General features: G+C 45.0%; 2 protein-coding genes across 5 annotated transcripts in view; both read right to left on the reverse strand.

Moving 5' to 3' along the window:
* LOC149345947 (uncharacterized) overlaps positions 1–6,548 on the reverse strand; it is a 44,357-nt gene extending 37,809 nt beyond the window's left edge. For both annotated transcript variants that reach the window (XM_089586285.1, XM_089586284.1), the window contains exons 1-3: positions 6,306–6,548; positions 5,975–6,136; positions 3,334–3,559 (exon numbers count right to left, since the gene is read on the reverse strand). In XM_089586285.1, the coding sequence (XP_089442411.1) occupies positions 3,334–3,559; positions 5,975–6,136; positions 6,306–6,449 (532 nt within the window). In that variant the 5' untranslated portion in view covers positions 6,450–6,548. The remainder of the gene's footprint in view (positions 1–3,333; positions 3,560–5,974; positions 6,137–6,305) is intronic.
* A 6,713-nt stretch (positions 6,549–13,261) lies between these two features.
* The window catches only part of LOC149345950 (uncharacterized), a 159,778-nt gene continuing 150,358 nt past the window's right edge, over positions 13,262–22,681 (reverse strand). For all 3 annotated transcript variants that reach the window (XM_089586287.1, XM_089586289.1, XM_089586288.1), the window contains exon 9: positions 13,262–20,313. In XM_089586287.1, coding sequence (XP_089442413.1) covers positions 20,077–20,313 — 237 coding nt within the window. In that variant the 3' untranslated portion in view covers positions 13,262–20,076. The remainder of the gene's footprint in view (positions 20,314–22,681) is intronic.

Below are 22,681 nucleotides of genomic sequence, written 5' to 3' on the forward strand. Positions count from 1 at the left end.
CATTTTCACCTAACAGCACTTGTACCTCTTACGCAGTAAAAGAAACCACTTGGACGCGTCAATTATTGGTGGTGTGCAGCATTTAACATCTCGAATCTGCACATGGGCTACAATGGATATCATAAGGAAGGGCTTCGGAGTATTTAGATCCCCTGGGGTTCTTAAACATGCACCGACATTGCAGAGCATACAGGCATCTTTTGCATTTCATATCCACTGAAATGTGGCCGCTATGGATGTGAGTGCCTCTACAAGACTGCAGTAGGTCACACATAAGCTGTTCTCCTTATGTGGGAACAACCAATACTTACCCCCTTAAAGGCTCATTAAAAAAAAAAGAATATAAGGTACCAAAATGGCTCATTTTTTTATGATGTGAAATGTGTCAATAGCATGCCTAAAATGCAAAAATTATCTGAAAACATTTTAAAGCAGAACATAATGTTATATTAGCCATTATGTACTGTCTTGGAACTCCAGGAAGAGAGGGTTGGTTTCGAATAGCAGTTGACAAAATGCACTATTCATCCACTGATTCCCTCCAGCCTACTGGAGACTACCAACAGTATGGTAGCGCTCAAAACACAGTGCTCCACACAGGGCCTTATAGCACGAACAACACCAGATACTCGTTCCCTCGCGGATGTGGTTGCTGTTGCAGTCTTGTCACTAGTATCTTCTCCACTTGAAGAATAAAGCTCGACCTTGACATCCTTATTCACTTGTGCTATCACCATCCGACGGATAACACTCTGCCGCGTTATAACACCACATGGATGATGCCATAATGTTTGCTTGAAAGCGTGGGAAAATCTTATGCTAACGGGGCAAGCCCTGATACATAAAGAATGCCTTCTATCATCTATGTGAAAAATCTCATTCAATAAAAGTGTGGATGAAAGAACGGGTGCTGCCATTTATGTTTTAAATGTAAAAACACCATTTCACAAGCCCAGCCTGTCAAAAGCCATTTATAACAAATAACTTACACAGGAATGCCCACATTTCTAACATCTGTGCAGCATCTTTCTGCAAAATATGTTTTATCAAATACAAACTGAAGAAGCACATCCTGCCCCGAAGCTTTTAGCTTATACATCAATTATTAGACCCAAATTAGAATATGCCTGTACGTTGTGGGACCCATTCACTAAAACTAATATTCAAGCATTAGAGATGGTACGAAGAAGAGCCGTTCAGTTTATTTTTTCTAAAGTCCGCACTACCAATTCTCCTACAGCTTTAATGACTTTATGACACCTTTAAGCTTCAGTGACTAAAACTTTCGTTTTTTTCTCAAGAACAACAAGTTATCTATTGGCCCGGACCCACACATAAAACCACTAGTCACGCAATTAACCAGACATCATCATGCGCAGTCGCTAACCCCTTATCACGACAGAACAACACGACGTTTTCCTATTTTTGTTATGTATGCTAAATGTTCATTTTGCTTTCTTCGATATTGTATTTTGCCTCCTGCTTGGGCCTACCATGTGAATTTCTGGCATGAACTTTTGCTCTATTCAATTAGCTATTTTGTGTTAGAATCCATCCATGTGCAGCCTTTTGTTTCCCTTTTAATTGGTGTCCTAAATACTGACTTTGCATTTTTATCATGTTGTATTTCCCCTCCTGCTTGAGTATACCAAGGCTGGCAGTATTGTATAAATAAATGAATAAAAAGCAGTAAAACACCCATGACGAGGTGAGCTCGTCATAAGCAAAAGAGGTGGCAATCACCTGTGACAAGCTAAGGTTGTGTAAGCCATTACGGAGTTAAAGGCCTGCCCTGTTGTTGGACGAAAACAAAAAATGGCTGAGGCTTAACTTGGTTAAGCCTGGAGAATGCGAAGCATCATCGTGTCGCGTAATTTGGAGGCGCACAACCACAGCGACGGCGCGAGGTGGGCCCCCGTTTCTCCACTGTCGTGACGTCATCGTGTCACGTGATTTGGAGGCGCACAACCACAGCGACGGCGCGAGGTGGGCCCCCGTTTCTCCACTGTCGTGACGTCATCGTGTCACGTGGTGTGACGTCATGTATCACGTGATTTGGAGGCGCACAGCCACAGCGACGGCGCGAGGTGGGCCCCCGTTTCTCCACTGTCGTGACGTCATCGTGTCATGTGGTGTGACGTCATGTATCACGTGATTTGGAGGCGCACAACGACAGCGACGGCGCGAGGTGGGCCCCCGTTTCTTCACTGTTGTGACGTCATCGTGCCACGTGGTGTGACATCATGTATCACGTGATTTGGAGGCGCACAACCACAGCGATGGCGCGAGGTGGGCCCCCGTTTCTCCACTGTCGTGACGTCATCGTGTCACGTGGTGTGATGTCATGTATCACGTGATTTGGAGGCGCACAACCACTGCGACGGCGCGAGGTGGGCCCCCGTTTCTCCACTGTCGTGACGTCATCGTGTCACGTGGTGTGACATCATGTATCACGTGATTTGGAGGCGCACAACCACAGCGACGGCGTGAGGTGGGCCCCCGTTTCTCCACTGTCGTGACGTCATCGTGTCACTACCGTGTCACTAACTACGGGACCTCCTTCTGTATAGATTTGTCCATCTTACATTTTCTTTTTTATTTCAATAAACTGATTATGAACTGAAAATAAAAGACAGAACAACCTCATCCGCACTTTGATTGCCAGCAAAAATTGAATGGGTATGTTGGTGTTTGCCCAGCAGCATGCAATGCAGTTATTGGCATAAAATTAGGCTAAAAAATTTGCCCACCCTTTAGTTCAAACTCACGTTGTCAAGAGACCACCTCAGTGATGACCGTATCTGAGTGAATAGCTTTGAAGCCTAGCCTCAGTGATCAGTTCCCCAACAACAGTCTTGATGCCATCGCAGTAAGCTTACTAAAACGACCGAAAGCAGTGACACCTGTATTCCATTTCTTGACCTTTTCTGGCTCATAAAAGCTTTGTTTCCAGCAATCCAGTAAAAGTAGCTTCTTTGTAGTTAGGACGTGGTAATCTATAAATACTGGCCCATGTCAATTTGTCCTCAGTGTGCGTTCATTTATTTATTTATTTATTTATTTATTTAATACTGCGGAGTCAGTTGACACCAAGCAGGGGTGAGCACAGATACAAGTAAGAAACAAGATATGCATAAGCGTCATGCAAGAGCAAACAGATGATGCCAAAAAAGAAGCCAACAAGACAAGGGTTTCACATACAAAAGGCTCTCAAATTATCAACAAACGTTTCTACATTCGGGCTGTTCACTACACACTTCGCCAATTCATTCCACTCTGTAATCGACTTGACAAAAAATGAGTCAGAAAACAGGGAAAAAATTTGCTGCTCACCATTCACTCTCGGCCCAAGTTTGGCCAAAACATTTGGAAGATCCTGGAGATCCAAGGGACATGCCTGGGTCCCTTTATCCAGTGTCAGAGTCAGGGTCTGAGTTGATGAGGACACTCCACCAATAATGTCTGAGGGACCGACTGCTACGTCCACGGTAGTGTTCACATCAGTCTGTACCATTTTAGTCAAAGAGGCACATTCGCTGACAGGGTGTTCCCACACGACCTGGAGCGAGAAAAAAAAAGGGGGTCCTCACTCGTAGATGCACTCTCCACTGCTTAAGGGGGTATGAGGGAGATCAGATCGCAAAATCACGAAAAAAGTTGATTTTTGAAAAGTACACTTTTTGGCATCTCCAACACTGATTCTATGTTGTACTGAAATATTTCACCCAAAAATAAACTTTAAGCACTCCAAATAAACATATTTGTCGGCATCTACACATAGACAGTGTGTGCTAGCTTAGTACTTTCAGGCTTGTCTTCTCTAAAGTTTGTTTTGAGCTTAATACCTTGCTCGTGAAAAGTGTAGCACAGCAATGGGTGCATGGATTCTTACCCCGTTTGTTTTGTTGTGATCACTGAAATGTGGCCTGTGTCAAGACAATCTCAGATTTACCATCTAGGCTTGCATGTTTTTATGACATCATAATTAGAGCATGATACATCCCAAACATAAAAAAGGCGCATATTGTGTCCTTTAAAAAAAAGAGCCGAGAAATTTAAAAAAAAAAATTAAGACAGTCTTGATTTACGCCATACTTATTAGTAAATATTAAAAGCCCTTACAGACCTGTAGCTTGTTTTTTTGTCAGGGTAGGCTTTCCACAAGCAAGCAACATGGGGACAACATATAAACTATGATAAAAGGGAAACTACTAAAGCTGTCATTGTGAAACTTTATATCTGATTGTTTGATGCTCTTTCAAGCCAGTCTAACAAATTTCATAAAATTTGATCACTCTAAGTCGAAAAATAGAAAAGTTGCTTACGATCCCCTCATCCCCCCTTAAATGCTGGACATCTGGCATGCACAAGAACTACTTGATTGTGTGATATTTTCCCAAAAGGAACACTGAGATTCAACTTTTGTTCTCGGTAAAAGTCAATTCTGTGGTCTTTTCTGGCTACATTATTGTTCGTCCAGGAGCAAAAGACACATTCATCGCTCAGAACACTGGATTTAAATATGGAATAGTTTGTTGCCACCACTCAATCTAAATTTATTGGTTTATTGGGGTTTAACATCCCGAAGCAACTCAGGCTATGAGGGACGCCGTAGTGGAGGGCTCCGGAAATTTCGACCACCTGGGGTTCTTTACCGTGCACTGACATCGCACAGTACATGGGCCTCTAGAATTTCGACTCCACCGAAATTCAGCCGCCGCCGCCGGGATCGAACCCGCGTCTTTTGGGCCAGCAGCCGAGCGCCGTAACCACCGAGCCACCGCGGCGGGTTAAAAAAGGCAGTTTGGGGCCACCACTAGTCAGCAAGTTCAGCCAATTGCCCCTTACTGATTTCAACACAAAAGCTTCCTCTAAAACAACAAATAGCGGCTGAGAAGGACAAGCAGGTTCCTGATCAATAAGGCGGACATCAGAGAGATTTTTTTCGATCTTAAATTTATCGAGACGTCCGCAACAACTGCTACAACTTTCAATCCAAGCAAGCCGAGACGACTGATTAGCCTGCGCAAGACTTCCGGCAGTATTTGCATCAATCTGTACTGCAGAAATATGAATATCATCACCACTCTGGGCTTTGACAGACGGCAGTGAATCATAAAAACGAAAGGCACTTTTGTTAGACTCGAACTGTTGGCCGCAGCACCCATGATAAAACGACCTTTGCAGTCAAAGTATGCATGCATATGAATTGCATCTACAGTTCCGCTTCAAGGCTGTCTTAGCACATACTGAAAAAATTGCGCAGAAAAAACGAGGACGAAGCAAAGACAAGACCAGGACAAGGTCTTGTCTTTGCTTCGTCCTCGTTTTTTCTGCGCAATTTTTTCAGTATGCATATCAACCAACTTGCCCAACTTTCTGCTCTCCTATATGTCTTAGCACAGTTTGACAAATACAAATCGAGGGCAAGGCTCACTTGATACGAAGAACAGAGGCATTATGGCAATGGGGTAAGACAGCTTCACTTTCAATCGACTTCTATAGAGAATTCATGATGGGTTCCAAAGCGCGACAAGACGGAGACGAAAGGAAAAGAACACACACGACAAGTGTGTTCTTTTCCTTTCGTCTCCGTCTTGCCGCGCTTTGGAACCCATCATAAATGTTTACCAACTTGCCCAACTTTTTGGCCTCCTTCTATAGAGAACCTTATGCATGCAGTGAAATTGTGAACAGCGTTCCTGCACGAACATACACACACGATGAATACATGAAGCATTTTAAAAACAAGCTCCACTGGACTTCTTGCAGACTTTACTGCTTTAAGTGCTATCCATGGAATTCCTGTAACTGGCACTCCCTGCACACAACCCCCAGCAGCAGCAACACGATTTCCAGCAGCATGACACATTACCAAGTGCCGGTTCAAAAAGACAACATTTGACCCCGTGGTGATCACAGCCTAGTCAGAAATCAAAAGAGGTTTGAGGCATAACTCTGCGACACTACTTACTTTGTCCCGCTGGTTTTCTTCTGTGCTGGCGAACACACTAGGAACCGCGGTATGCATCAGCCGAAGGCGCTGCAGCGGCACTTCGATCACCTTGCCGGTCTGCGCGTCCGTATAAGATGCCGTTGTGATGAAGTCGCTGGGAAGAAAGTGTTTTTCGCACAACTGAAAACACAAAGAAGAAATGAAAAAAAAAAATGGTTAGAAGGATCGCACACAAAAACAAACTGACGTCCCGACACACGAGATCAATGGCATGTCACGACAAGCGCAGTGAAAAGAGCTTAATTCTATAATGCGGACACTCAAAGCATAACGGGAAAGCGGTGCATACCACTGTATTCCTTGTTGGTTTGAAATCTTCACGAGCAACAGCTCTTGCCCACGCCGCTCTCTGTTCGGGGTCTTTCGGGAAGCGGTAGACATTTTGACACTTCGCATCAGACTTGCAGTTGGGAGCACAGCAGGAACCACGCATTCTGAAGTGTGGCTCCACACGGTGCCTACGTCCAAGACCGAAGTTTCCTCAGAATCAACAACACACACGAAGAAAACTCGAGACAACGCAACACATGGAGGAAGAAAAACTAGGAGGGACCATGACGTCACAATCTTGAAGCCTAGTCATAAAAAATATAATGGAAAGCATCATGGGAAATAAGCCCTCACGTGACAAGGCAGTGGTAGTTCTTAGCTGGATTTCGGTTTCGGTTTCGCTCTCTCGCTGTACGAGCAACTAGGCGACCATCTGCTTGCGTTCACTGACGGCTCCGTGGTGAGCGCAAACTGCTCGCTCGCCGCAGCGGCCACCATCCCCGAGCGACACGTGCGCTGACTGCGGCGCAGTGGAGACACTTGGAGCACATGCTCCTTCGCTGTGCCGCTTCTGCAGTGCCGCGTCGCGAGATTCTCGCGGCCTGCTGGGCGCTGGGAATCATCCCGGACAGTCTCGAAGCGCTCCTGTGGCCGCGCGGCACTGCGCGCACCCGTGATATTCTAGCCTCTATACCCGTGACAGAACAGTGGTGAGCCTCTGTGCGTTCATCGAACAGGCGGGCTTGACTTCCCGCTCGCTCTTCGCCAGGTAGTGCACGCGTGACACGAACGCTCCGTGGGTGCTACCTCCGACGGTATACGCGGCCGGGCGCCCCACCCCGGCCGCTAGTGCAGTATGCCGCGCGCGCGATTAGTCCGAGACAGGACGCTTCGAGCGCGCGGCTATGTATACATACAGTTTACTTCTTTTTGTAAGTGATTGTGCGCAGTGGCCGGGAGACCCAGCGCAGGGGCAGACGTAAAGCCGCCGGCACTCTCTCTCGACAGCGAGAGAGAGAGAAATACTTCACTGCTGAATTTCACGTCGGAACCGCCTATGTGCGCGCGCGTATTCGGCACGACTTGTGCCTTGAGAATAGCGGAGAACGGAGGGCCCATGGGCGGGCCGAAGTCCGCCTGCCCGAGAAATAGAATCTTGCGCAGCGCGCCGGAGCGCTCGTTCAACACGTCCGTCCGCCGTGAGCGCTCTGGAAGCCGCTGCGCCCTTTTTTAGAGGCTCGTTTCTTCGCCTACTCTCGAGTTCTCCGCTCATAGCATGCGCTGAAATAAACGCTCCGTATGCGTGTATAACGACGAAAGGAATTCCTCTCCATTCTCTTTATGAACCACAGTTGAACAGTGACGAGGTCGCGGCCGCACCCTTTGATGAAAAGTTTACCCGCAGTTTTCTACAGTGCACCCAAAAACTCAAGAGTGTAATCAACAGAGACGCGGAGCCTGCAGACAACCTCGAGCTCGGTACGCATTCCGCCAAAGCGCTGCGACGCGCTACTTCGGTGCACGGACGTTCACTAAAAAGCACCGCTGGCTGGCAGTCTGGTAACTGTGGAGGAGGGCCTATTTCCCATGAGTCAGTGCGCAAAAGGGCCCTCGGCAGCGGCGTCAGAGGAGGATGGCTTGCAGAGGCTGAGCGCACTCCCTCCTAGTTTTTTTACCTCCATGACGCAACACCACCACGCTACCATGACGCCAGCCTTCTTTTCACGCGGAAAATACATCCACTGAAGGCGGAGCTTCCTCCTACCACGTGACCTGTACGTGTTGGGAAGACGGCGCGCTGGATTTGAACGAGCAGACGAGTTCGAAACGCGTGCAGCGTTTTGAACAAACGCATCGTTTCGATAATTGTCAACAACTTCCGGAGGACTGTGAGCCTGTGTGCGTGTTGTTTTCAATATGAAAGATGAATGCTTATGCGAGGCGTGCTCGGAGTGGCGCGACTATCGAGAGGTACCATTGCCGTAGAGCGACACTAAACTGCGTTCCATGTACTTACGTCGCCGACTCCGGCTCTTTCTAGCAGATGTCATCAACCAAAACAACTACGGATTGCTTAAATTAAGTCGGTGATATTGAACTCATATTCGCGCATTCGACGCAAGTTATCTGAACGCAGCAGTGAGGCGTCGAGCGCTTGCGGTAGTGCCCACCGGCGTTTCACTTGTGTTTTTGAGAACCTTGCCGAACGCGCACTTACCGAAATCTGAATCGCGTGAGGTCGTTTGCTGTGCGGTCGAAACCTTCTATGTAGCTCTGTTAAAGTTTAAGTATAGAATATATGTTCCTGCCGAAATTTACGAAGTCCCTCGAAATCTCACTATACGGCGTCTCTCATAGCCTGAGTTGCTTCGGGACGTTAAACCCCAATAAACCAAACCAAACCACAGAATGCACCATCAAGATTATATAAACGCGGTCTCTGCACAAGCGTCCGTCATTACGCGCTCGGGAGTTCATGATGTAGACGCTTACTCAGGAAGAGGTGCACAACGCAGGGTGCTATAGTTTCGTGTACCTCGTTTGTGTCGTTGTCGACGCGCTTTCTCATGTTCTCGCCAATTAGCCCAGCTACAAACGGACCGAGCGCGTCGACTAGTAACGACTGCAGACGCGCTTTCTGAAGCTGCCGAGTCGCTATGCGCTTGCAGCGCGTTGAGCCGTGGAAACATCTTCACTGGCGCTTATAAAGTGTAGTCTCGTGTAAGGTGAATATATGTTTCGATTCCTGAAACTTCTCTAGCTTTAGGAATATATCACGAACGCTTGAGATCAAAGCTTCGGATAGCGCGACGTCGAACCATCAAAAGCACGGGTGCCGTGTGAGGGACACTGGCGCGCACTTCCCGCGGTTCTCGAACGTTCAAAGGTTCTCGGACACATGCACAGTCGAAGCAACGGATGGGAAGAATTTTTTTAGTTTTTTTTTTTAGAATCCGATCGAGATTAACCCCACAATTACGAGCGGAAAGCGTACTTTTTGTTATGTGGTCTTTCACTGGACGCATGATCTTTCCCGAGTTCGGCGCAGCTAGGGATTAAAGTAAACGAGGCTTTGGAGATTGAACGACCGTTTACCCACGCAACGCGCGCGCATCCGTAATAAGTGCAGTGCCTGCGTAAGTCGTTACATAAAGTTACAATTATGTTGGTTTACGCATTTTTTTTTCATTTTTGCCTTGTAGAACTATTTTTTTTTTTCTCTTTTGATAACATGTCACTGAAGCTTAAGCTTACTGTGAGGTTCGTGCAAGTCTCTAAGTGAGACAAGGGTTTCAACTTGAAGAAAATCCATGACCTGAAACTGCGTGTCTGCAGCGTATGCCCATCTCGTCTTTTCTTTTGTCACCCAAGTTACTCTTTACATACGTTGGCTTTTATCTGCTTTTGTAGCCCTTAGAATACTTGTTTAAGGTGCATCAAGTTTCAGCCTGTATTCTTTTTTCCGTACTTCATTTTGCAGATTTCTCAGAGCTAGAGAAAAAAGTGGCCATCTTTACATGCATGATGCCGTAGTGCTACATACATTGTGTATTAAATGGTGCATACGTTTATATCTGCTCTTTGTATTCAAATTTGCCCCGCTGAATGCAAGTTTTGTTTGGCACGAACTTCCTATTCGGTCTGTACTCTTTTTCTTTGACTGAAACATGACTGCATTTTAATTGTGGTGGTGTATGGTGCGGTAGCCAATATGGACGACAGGATGCAATTCGTGCTAAGAGCACAGCTAGTAAACTGAAATGACTTCTGTATGGCGCTGCTATTTGCTCTTATATGGGCCAAATCGGGTGACTTTTTGAATTCATATTTCCTTTGTGTGTAAAATGCTAGGATATTTCACATAAATGGATAAGTGCATAATGGCCGAGCCAGCACGCATTCACACGAGTGGAAAAGTGTTTTACACCACCTGTAACGTAAGTATGTGCCTGAAATTTGGTACATATGTGCGCTTGGATGCCTGCAGGCTGTATGAAAAAGGAGGAATAATTTTATTGAACCAGAGCCGAGAAATCGAGCATTAACCTTTTGGGGCTTTCCATAGGACGCACAACTTTTTGGACATTGCTAGTTGTGGGGACATTTTTTGGATGTGTTCGAGAAAAATGAGCGCCTCCTTTGGAGATTCCAAATGTCTTGATGGGTTGTTTTTGGGAGATTTTGTGGAGGTTTCCTGTTTGTTGGGCGTAGGAGGGGGAAGACAGAGGACCAAAGTGTATCTCAACAGTGCGGTCAGTGAGGAATGCTTGAATGTAGGTGTACGTGTGCACAGATGCCAAGAAGCACATAGTTGCCCAACACAGCATAGCTTTCGCTCGCTAACCAAGAGTAGTTAAACCGCACCTAATTTTATCCCTCGAACTCGTCCCGCCTGCGTCGGAGCTTCACTCCTGCCCTAGCATGGACGAACATTGCTGGTGAGTCGGACGACCTCGAATTTTAGCATATTTTATTGCTAGCTGGCATTATTTTTGTTGTAGCAATAAATGTCGTTTGTGTCAGCCTGTGTCGTCGTTCTTTTGTTCCCCCTTAGAGCAAGGCCCGCCGTGATCTGTGAACTGTGTAAGCGAACATATTTGTCCCCCCTATTACAACCTCCACAAGGCAATACAAACCCTATAGACTGTCTATAGACAATCTATAGACTTATGGCCGCACACTTTTAGTAGAATTTTTTCTATAGACTACGAATGTACAAAAGGAAATATCTATAGGAAGGCAATATATAATCCATAGAGAGTCTTTAGTCCATTTTTATAAGGGTTTTCCAGCCCTTTCTTCTGGTCCTGGTTCTCGAAACTTAACTTTTCATCCGCCATTTTGAGCACTGCAGCATCTATTGGCATAGAAACTGCTCCCCCCCCCCCCCCCCCCCAATTTACTTTCAGTTTATAGCTAATTACCACATCAATGAAGACTGTTTTCGCACTGCACACACAAAAGCTGACTGGTCTTACCAAGACGTGGGAGCGCTCTGTGGGAGATTAATAACGTACGTGACGAACAGTGTTGTAGGCGTTACCGAAAAATGTAACTAAATACGTTGCTCGTTACGCTAAGAAAAAAGAATGCGTTACCGCCCTACGTTACCTACAAAAAAAGGTAACGCGTTACCGTTACCGAAAAAAAGTATCGCACGTTACTTTGCCGTTACTCCATGGCCATAAATTTTAATCGGTGCATATTCGCTGTAACTGTAACCTATAACTCATCTTCTTTGCAAGGGTTGTTTTCCAACCAAAAGATCTCAAACCCTGACGATGCGCTCATAATCTTCAAGCGAATGGAAACTCCGGATGGTCGCACTCTGCTTGCAACAGAGTCTAGGCAGGAAAAGGAAAGAGGCCGTCTTTATTCACAGTGCTGTGGGGAGTGCGTTGTTCCTTGTTCTGGCTAGGGGAGAAAGGGGCGTATGGCTATGACAGGAGAAAGTTGGAGCGATAGTGTTGTTGAGCAGAAAATTTTTAGAAAGTTTAGTGTGAGCTAGCTCACTACCGCCGCCACAGGAATTAACAAAGGCCCATTTCCTTTTTTTCCTCTACTTCGGTGCTACAGCCAGTTGACTGCAATCCCCTTTTATGTGCTGTACCATTGTACTCTTTCGACGGCTCTCTTGGGGCCATCTTGAAGTAAAGTGGCGACATTCCCGAGTTTACTCAGAAGAGGGAACTGCTTCCACAAAGAATGCGAGAGTGTCGCCTGGGAACGGGACCTTTTGGTTGGAAAACAAGCTTACGCAGAAACTGACTTACAGATTTCTGCAAATGGTCCATTGGTGGCTCGGCATGCGTCCACTCTTTAGAGAGTTGTGTGTGTGAGTGGTTTGGCAGTGAAGACAAGTGTGTGAATGCGTGTGCGTGATTTTTTTTTAGTTTAGTGCGTCGTCAAGGGCAGGTGTTCTTTGGCATACATGCGAGCCGCAACAAGGGTCGTCGAGAACACCGGTAGATTTTGTTTATTTGCGATATCATTTTCGACGTTTTTTTTTTCTGAAAAAGAGGCGGAGGGGGACAATTTAAATAAAAAGTAACTAGTAACGTGACACCTCACTTTACCGGAAAATGTTAACGTAAGTGTGTTACCCGTTACAGTTCCGAAATGGTAACGAGTACGTTACTAAGTTACCGAAAAAAGTAACACGTTACCGACAACACTGGTGATGAAATATTTGTGATATGAAAAACTCTTTATTGGCAGAAAGTTTTATAGGGGAACCTATGATTTTCATATTGATTATGAAGCAATGAGAAAACATTTCGTCAAGCACAATAACAACCTGTTATACTAAACTTTCTTGTGCTGGGAATAATTACCAGGAAAAACTCAAAATTCTGAAAATTTTTGCCCAATAACCGGATTTTCACTGAATTTCAGCTTGAGAAATATCACTCAATTTTACCCACCAAATTGCACAAATAAAACCTGAAAACGAGGGGCACCCCAATTATATTAGTTTTGTTCATGCCTCATGTCCCCTGTACTGACTTTTGACCATCATAGCCATCATTCAACTCTTGAAACTGAAACAGCTGACAGAAGAAATCTATAGTAGTAAATTATTCAGCTGTCGTAGGCGAATACCACGTGGGGGATCCATGTATAAAACAACTTATACATCATTACTAACAAGAAGTCATGCAGCCAAAATATGGTGTCTATAGTCCAACAGCGCTCATGTCTTTTATAATCTTTCTTTGGCTATGTGTTATCTATTAGGTTTAGTAGAACGTTATTAGGTTACTGTTACTGCCAAACTAGATGCTTTTCAGTCAAATTCGCTGTTTAAAAACCTGTGAGACATGCCAGGATGCAAGACTAAGTTGGTATACTGTACTGTTGAGAGAATCGAAATAGAAACATGAAAAGGAAGACTGCATGATTCAGGACCACGTACCAAACTGTGCTGAAATTATGCAAGTCTGGTGCTGCAGTCAATAAATGAGGGAGACACACTGGTACTTAATACTACTGAGTTTATTTCTGCATTACCGTTCAAGTATACAAAAGAGAAAGAAAAAGAACAGTATAGTAGTGTAAATAGTATTCTACAAATGACTGCTTGAGAGTATTGGCACCGTAGTCACTTCTCTTTCCATGCTTTTATGGCAAGATATATTACACACATTCATTAATTATTGCTCTAGATTCATTGCTTGCGAGGTTAGTTTCACGGTGCGCTTGTTAGTAGCTGCACAACTGCACCTACGTTTTTTTTTTCAACGCATTGTGCCAAAAAAATTATGCCTGCCCGCAAAACAAGCAAGCAGTCAATCCTAAAATGTTCTTTGGCATCGCGCCAGAAAAGTAAAAGAGGAAAGAGTCGAGTCAATGTACATAAAAGCCTCTCTCTCTCTGCTACTATACTCTGCAAAGCTCTGTTATGATTAGCCTACAAAATGACTAGTAGTCTGTTCACCGAGCCACTGAACGACCTGCAGTATCATCAAAACAGCTTGATCACTTTGCAGTACTGTGCTGATAAAACATGACCATAGAATCATGGCACTGCATTTCTCACGACACGTCGCCAACATTGCTGCAAACTGTAAGTGACAAAATACCCAATGGGCATTAAAACTCCCTTAGAAGACGTCCTGAGGACATTCGGAACGTCTTCAGGACGTCCATGGGATGTTCAGTGTTCATTTGGTACAAACATCCACAGGTTCAGGTCTTTAAACATTTACGTTGCACGCAACAAAACAAAATTAAATACAAAACGAGTCACAGAGACGAAAGCAGATGCGCATTTCAGCTACACAGGCCATCTATAAATGAGCCTATCGGAAAACTATTCTCGCTATTCTAGGAAACATGAAAACGAAACCATGTATATGGCATAATTTTAGGGGAAATCTTGTCCAAATGAAGATTCGCTGCTCGAAATACAGGTCGCCAGTGGCTCTGTTCTGTTAATGAGCTTTCTACTTACTCAAAAGCAAAGTATCAGGTGGAAACGTTTTTGTTCTCAGAAGACTTTCTTTCAACAAAAAAATGAACAAAGCAGTGACTGCTTATCACAGACAGCGCCAAAACTAGATTATGAAAAACAAAAAATGAAAAAAACTGCAGAAGAATCAACAAGAGACCACAAGGAAACGCACATGCGCTCCTTTGCATAAACACAAACACTCGCATAAATACATATATTATCCGCTCTGTGAAAAGGGACACCGTTGCAAATTGCTATTATGCAAACCGGCAGGCATTGCCAATCCTCCAAACTCAAACCACGCAATGTCCGCTCGCAGTGCTTTTCCCATGTGATGCAAGCCTTGGCAATCACTGCCACTGAGAAGCGAGCCCCGACACACCCACTGAAATGAAAGCACCGCAAACACACAGCACCCGTAAGCAGACTAAATAGCTAAAAAAAATCAAGTCACACATTTGCTTAACCACTCACTGGTTTACGGCAAGTATCATCGTCTGTCGAAGCTTTGTGGCATACAGAGGAACTGCGCTGGAATGAAGTGTAACACAATCAGCAGAGCAAAAACATTCCGTTCTTAGTAGACACATAAAGGCCCCTCCCTCCGAGTTTTTTTCTTCAATGCTGACAGACTGTTTAGTTACGTATTGACAGGGCTCTGGCCAGCGAGTATGAACATACAGATGTGAACAGAGCCTTGAATTGAGAATGAAATCTAGATAACCAAATGCAAAACCAGCATATACAGTTCCACTTTAGCTTTCGATTTTAAACTGTTATGCGGCAGAGAACTTCAGTGTAAATACTGAAATATTTACATGGAAGTTACAATGTAAGTTGCACTGACCAATCCAAGAGCTTGAACAGAAACTTAACTTCAGTGCATGCTTGCCTGCTGCAAAGATCTGCCAGCACATGATATCTAGCGTTCCTAGATCCTTTGACAGCTTCAGCTTCTTCACGATGCCATATTACAGCTTCTACCATCGACAAGTACTGCCGCATCAAATCATACGAATGATCAAACTAAGACGCTCAGCATTCAAAACAGCATTCACCAATGTGTGCATATTACCAATGGGTGCTATACCAGAACCCCTGTGAAGATGTCTGATGAATAAAGCACTTTAAACAGCAGCCTTAGCCTTGAAAACTACCTAGCATAAACAGATAGTTAGGGCAGGCAGTATTGAAAAGCGTCGAAACATTTGCAACCTCTTCACTCATTTTCCGGTTTGCATAGTTGTGCACGGTCGAGGTTGGAATGCAGTCTACAGCCATCTTAGAGTGGCAGAAACAGCGCACAACTTCCTCAGTACAATAACCAAATAAATTAGGCTGCAAATGCCTATCCAATGTTTTGTGCATCTTCGTCCAGTGACCCAACACTTCATTGGCTCAATATTGGAAATGGGGGTTCACTCAGGTCCTTTACAAGACCGGCATTTACCATCATGTTCCGAATATTGGGCCCATTACTTGTGCGGCTTGGGATTTATCTGAGCAGGACAAGAACAATAAAACAATGAAACTAACCTCTTTGGGTAACAACATCCAAAGGCTCTAAACTAGGTTCTTTGTTCTGCCAACCTCCATATTGCACGATTGCAAAGTACAAAGCAGTTTATCCACAGAAAGCGAATGGTAAAAGTTGACTACATGAAGTACTTAAGATTCCACGAGGATGTGCGCCTGTTTCGCTCTCAAAGACACCTTAGACATGCAAGTGAGCAAACCTTCGCATGTTCGACCTCTCATGACCCCAACCATGTATGCATGCAGCCTTGCATCAGCTGCAGTGGGGATGGAGGCAACCATGTATGTTTTTCTTCGATGCACATAGTACCGATGCACGTGTCTCTCGCGCACGCTTTCGCCTTCGCTGCTGCCATTAATTCGTGATTTGTTTGGACACAAAGAGTTGCCATAGGGTACAACAGACTGACTGCCCAGCTGCCAAAGCATGCCTTCATCTTTTTGAGCACAACAACTGGAACATGGGTGTCCTCCAAGTTGTACACGCTTCCAGCATCCAAGCCAGAGCCTGCAACTATCTCAAGAGATGTCTGTTTCAATCCTCTGCTAATCAGCCACCTCCACCTATTTAGAGGAGTATAGAAATGAATGATGGCAGACATCAGGTTTTGCAAACTTCCACATCACGGTTTGAATGAATCGCACTGTTCCATCACCTTGATGAATTTCCACTCTTCAAACTGGAGAGCCAAGTACTCAAATGATTGACATATGTGGACACATCAATTACAAGATGCTCTTTACCACGACAAATGCACTTGTCATAGCTGGAGCAAACAGTAAAACTAATTCTTTATTTCAATGCATCAGGGACATACTCAAGTACTAAGGAGTCTGAAAACGTCAGTGCCTTCACCAATTACACAACTTATTCCTGTTGCTCCATGCAGCACCTAATGTCCGTACAAATGTTTGATGCAGCCACATAATGCAGCGTATTCTCCATCTCAAGGCTTTGGGTGCAGACATTCCAATCTGTTGTACCATGAAGCAGCTCTTCTGTCTTTCATTGCATTACAATGGTCACATTTAGAACAGCAGTCATTCACACACAAATGTTCAGTTCATTTGTCTGAAGGTTCACTTTCGCACGGCAACTACTAAACATACTCTAGAATAATATTCTACCACTAAGTGTTATACTCTGGAAACACACGCTCTATTTAAGGTGCTTTGGTCACAAAGAAAGAAAGAACCCTCCAGCATTGCAAGGTCCTCCAAGGTACATTTGTACAAACGCCTTTATGCTTGCATTTAGTCTTTGGTTAGTGAACTTGGTAATGACAGATTTCCTTATCAAAAAATGAGCAATGCGCAAATTAAATCTTTGGAAAAAATGAGGAAATTAGTGTATTTATTCTGTTATGTACCCCTAATGTATCAAACAAAAAGAAAACATTTATGAATTTGTCATTAATGCAAAAAGCACCCTTTCATTTCTTCTACACTAATGAGAAAAAGTTGGTGGCTATCTATTATGGTGATGTTTACTATGTACTGGACAGTGCTTGACGAAGAACCAATTCACAGATTCAACACTTTATAGCCCTGAAATTGGTATCTTCTTGTAGGTTCTTAAGCACCTGGACAGAATTTTTTTTTTTTCTAGCTTTGCTAATATATTTAAACCCTATAGATTTCTAGAAGACCTACACAAAGAAAAGTTTTAAAGAACTGTGGTACATTAAGCTGGAAAGTTCGTTACAGCCACACTGTCCCACTTACATTTTATGCGAGTCCACAATGCAAGGGCCTTTAAGGATATGGCTGCATGCTTTGGCAGCCTTCCGTTTATCATATCTTCAAGTGGAACATCTCTACCATGTCTCAGGTCGCTTGTCAAACCCAAAATTTTTTTAGGCTTGTGTCGTAACTACAAAGACTCAACATGAAGTGTCCATGCGACTGACAAAGCTTAGCATCTGTCTTCAATACAGTACCAGCTACACAAAGCTAGCTTCCTGGGGTGTACTGAAACTTTTGTGTAAAATACAAGGTCATCAGAAGCCACCAGATATTGATGCATGCTGGAAGACTTCAGCGGTTCCAAACAATTATGTTGAAATACTTCCCACTTAGAACAATGAAACAACAAAGTAACAAGCAGGGCAGTCACAATGTGCAACTCTACGTGCAATGTAAATAAGGTTCCAGAGGTTTTTCAGCTAGCGTTTACTGGAGATTGACAAGGTTATCAAGTATGAACAAGTTAAACACAAAGAACTTCACAGAGTCACAAGTTAGTTCTTTTTCATCAGGACATGGTACTAAGGTTGTGCTTCACACCGGACAGTACAGAAACAAAGACAGGTCCACAGATGATGGCAAAGTGTATCCAGCGCAGTGTTCCTCTGGCGAGTGCCAAGGAGCTCACGCCCCATACACCACCGGCACATCTTGCTCAGTTGCAAACTGCCAGTCACTCCAAGGGCAGGACTCAGGTGCAGTGCCGACTTCCCTCCAGGGCAGGTCAATACACTTGTGCGCTTCAAAAACTGGTACAGTGGGCGAAAGACCGCACCGTGGCATTGCACAACACAAAAGCAGCACCCTGAGCACCATTCACATGAGACACCCCGAAGAAAGGCGGGACTCAAAACACTTGGCAATCTTCACCAGGCATCACAACTGGAGGGTGCCCGACCTGTGAGCAAGGGAGGCCCTCTCGTTTTCAGAACACACACAGGACATTGGCAGGGATTTCGCCCACCAGACGTTGAAAAGAGAGGCTGCTGAATAATAACTGGCTCACGGTAATGGTTTCACAGTGCTGCATCAAAAAACCCCACAGCCTGCAGTCGTAGTTGTGTGCAGGAATTCGTTTGCTGCAAGCGTGCACTGGAGCACCCGCTCAACCTCTGCACATACGTATCCAGGGAATGAATTACAATACTTGCAGCAACGAGGCTTTTTCCAAGGCTTCAGAAGTACAGCTTGCATAAATTCCTCCCACTACTGCATCGCTGCTGGTGATTATGTGGTTAGGAGTGCCAAGACTTGAGTGTGAGGTAAGGCCAGAGGACCAAGAGAAAAACTCCAGACTGAGCAGTGGCACTGTCAGCGAGCACTGTGAGCCAGAAAATGGTGAAAAGTTCGATGCAGAAGAGAAACATTACAAGTGCAACATTCTAACAACGTGCTGCTTGTTCCAAAGAAAGCAAAGAAGAAAACCGGCTATGCCAGCATTCAACAGGAATATGTAATCGAGAAGGAAAGCACAAAATCACAACCTACAGAGCTGAAACAGCTTTTGCCTGTCACTGCTCATGAAAATGAGCAGTCATGTAGCCAAAAGAATGAACCACTGTGAATGTGTCACAGGTGATAAAACTAGGGAGTGCGAGCAATAACAGAAATTTGCCTGAAAATTTTGAAGCCAATAGAATCTTGACGGTTGTTTAAACAAGATGCCATTGATTTGACTTTTCTGTGCTTAAGGCTGATGTGAAACACTTAGTGAAAAGAATGATGCAAAAGCATGTTCCAGATGTTCCTCCAGCACAAGCTTGCACAAAAAGAAATGAACACAGCATTGAGAGCTACCAAAATATAACACTTTTTTCTTTACAACGAAAATAAAGAGGCTGGAAACACTGCTAAGCACACATAAAAAAAAATTCCCAGTTCTTTCATCTGCTTTTTCAGTATGAAAGAAGACCACAAAGGTGGAAGCAATGCTTCTTGCTTAATCCCCGGCAGAATGTTTCAACACCAGAAAGTGGGGGAAAAATACTTGCACCTTACACCAAAGAATTACACTAGCAGGAAATGCAGTAGACACTACACCATGACGAAAGGGTGCCAGAGATGCCTCAAGATCTTGCTGCACACCACCTAAGGGCTTCCGACAGTTTTTTTTCACCTTCTTTTTGTCAGACAGGTACAGGAGGTGCACCAGGGATAGTCACTAGAGAGTGCTTCAAAAGTACCGCAGCTTGCCAACAAAGTCGTAACCTAGACCTCGGGTGAAGTAGTGATCACAAATTCTGTTTCAAGAGGTTTTCAAGACGTTTTCAAGAGGTCAACACGCTGCAAATTCAACGCCAGTGGTTGATGCCAGCTTCCACACTGGAAGGTGTACACGGACCAACTCATGGCTGCCTGCGACCAAACCAACAACTTCTGGCAGCTTCGAGTTCACTTCAAAATGTGTGTTCTGCACTCGTTCAGCCTTGACCGAGTGTCGCCAATGTTCCAGAGTGGTGCTACAGACAAGCTACGGTACAGCGAGGTCTCCCAGTGAGCGAAGAAGGTGACGGGTCATCGTCATCGTGGTCGGGACACTGGCGCCGTCGGCGGCTCACTTGCGGTGCTCGAGGCTCGTGTAAGGGAAGTAGTAGAGCTGCTGGGCGAGGTTGAGCTGCCATCCGGAGGCGTGCAGCTCGATCAGTTCGAGCAGCGTCTTGCGTGCCTGGGCCGACAGGCCGGGCTGGACGAAGGCCTCCCGCATACGCCCCACCAGGGTCGCCATGCGCTGGGGGGCGTCACGCTCGACAGCCTTGCCGGCGATCGTCAGCACCGACCGCAGGCACTCCATCTGTGGAGGCGACAAAGTGATGGCGTTAGCCTTCCAGAGCAGAATCACTTAGTAACCAAAAAAAAAATAGGCAAACATAGCACACTGTGAGTACACGTCGAGTCACCTGCTGGTCTGAACGATGCCAAGAGACCAGTCATCGCTCCTGCTGCACTTCAAGAGCTTCATCCACCAAGAAGTTGCTCAGCAGCTCAATTATTTCAACGCTGTCACACGGGCACTTTCGATCTTCATTGAGTCAATGCTGATCGAACTCAATGCAGATCGACGGCTGTCACACGGCCACTTTCAAGTGCAATCAAGCTCAATCCTGCTTGACTCGATGCCGACTCCTCAAGAGTGCTTCAGGTTCCAAGCACAATCGAAAGCACTCTCGCTCTCACGAAGCTATAAAAATAAACACTAGTTAACAAAACAAAACCACAATTGTTGTTCTTGTAACTGACCAAAATGCAAGAGAGAACATTATCAGGCACTATGCCTGCTTATATGCAAGCATATTTATAAATAATCTCGACACCACGCCAACCACGCTCCAAGCTTCGCCGTCAATGTAAAAGATGGCGTCCTCCTGCTCGTCAACGCTCAAATTGTGCAGCGAGCACGAGACAACTGCTCTCATCGACTGCTGGCAGGACCGCCTCGATGATTTGCGGCACCAGAAGAGAAACGCCGCAGTCTACGCAGAAATCGCGGAGGCGTTGCGGACCCTCGGGTTCCATCGCACAGCAGCAGAGGTGCGCCACAAGTCTGGCTACGGATTTGGCTGCCGCTGCACCCGACTGCACAGTGTTGCCGGACACCACCATGTTCTGGCTGTTGGAGGAACATTTTGCGCCACCTAACACACACGAGGGAAACTCCTCAAGGAGCACTGAAAATGTCCGTGTAGCACCGGATGTTTCGAGCGTGCTTGAAAATCTCAATGCAGATTGAGTTCAACGAGGATCGAGAGTGCCCGTGTGACAGGGGTATAGGGGCTTACTTGATTTGAAAAATTACAGAACGATCAGCTTACTGTGAGTTGCCTACAAGGTATATACTAAGGATATTAATTGATATTTGCAGTTTGATACGTTCCCTGTAAGTGAGAAATAAATGCCCTTAGAGGTTTTCTCTTTTAGTTATGTTTCGGGAACATGCGATTTCCACAAATGTGTCAATAGTTTTTGTCAAATTCCGACCATATGATAGCTAGTGCCCTAATGCAGGAGCGGACGGAATTGTGGTGTTAACTCCTGCAACTAGGGATTCATTTCGAATCATTTGCAATGTCATAAGACTCCACTACCGGACTTACGGCACTGCTACACGAAGTTTTTCAATGGTATTTGGTTCAGATGACATTACAGTCAAAGCAGCACTGGAGGAGACATTCAAGATTTTCGAATACCTTCGAAACTCACAACCCGCACTGACCAACAGCTGCCACCAGCGCTTCGGCTCACGCACAGCCATGCCGCATGACCACTTCGGCTCTGAGGCTGCTGATTTCGATATCTGCTGCTCATTTTTTCCACAGCTTTTTTTGCAAATTGTTCATATGCTCGCTAAATGAATGCTTGAAGATCACAGAACGCCACAGAGCATTTACCGCGTGAGCATTAAATTTCCCCAGGAATGCGCCGCTGCACTCCAGTACCCTTATTTCCATCACTGTGTATAAACAGGTATAGTGCTAGTTTGCATGACATAAATCGCAAGTTGGGCTTTGCTTGCAGTGAATAATCTCTTCTCTTTTGTACTAGCCCAGTGACAACACCAGGTCCCACGGATATCCAAATGACAGCCAGATATTCTAACACCTTTGAGTACTTGCGACGGATGTCCGTGGGAAGCCCTTGCTTTAGATGTCCTGACATGTTATCCTGTGGATATCGTTTCCCGGTGATATTACGGACACTAATTTGATATGCATATTCTTTCCTGACAAGTTGCCTGGTGGATATCCCGTTCGAGTGATATTACAAACATTTATTTCAATTACATCTCATTACATTTGCACAATGTTCACGACAAACATGGCAGAGTGGACTGTAGTGTTTCTTTAACAGAAACAAGATACCTGCCACATGGTCCGCTCATTTTCATTTCTTGTTTGTGTCATCACAGATTCATAATTGAATGAAACAATAATGCCCAACAAATGCAAGAGCCACTGGCTCCAAAAGGAGGGTCTCAGATTTGCAATACATAAGCTTGGGGAAGTTCTTTTTTCTGTGGAGGTATGATAGTTGTAGTTCAACAAATTCACCATGACAGCATGTGATGCTATGCAGAATTTACCCATAAGAATGTTAGCACTAGCCCAAGCAACTACACCACTGTTATAAGCCTGAATATCTTTCACAGGAAATGTAAATTGGGC

This window comes from Amblyomma mixtum, chromosome 4, assembly GCF_055824585.1.
Source record: "Amblyomma mixtum isolate Tamu chromosome 4, ASM5582458v1, whole genome shotgun sequence".
Taxonomy (NCBI): Eukaryota; Metazoa; Arthropoda; class Arachnida; order Ixodida; family Ixodidae; genus Amblyomma; species Amblyomma mixtum.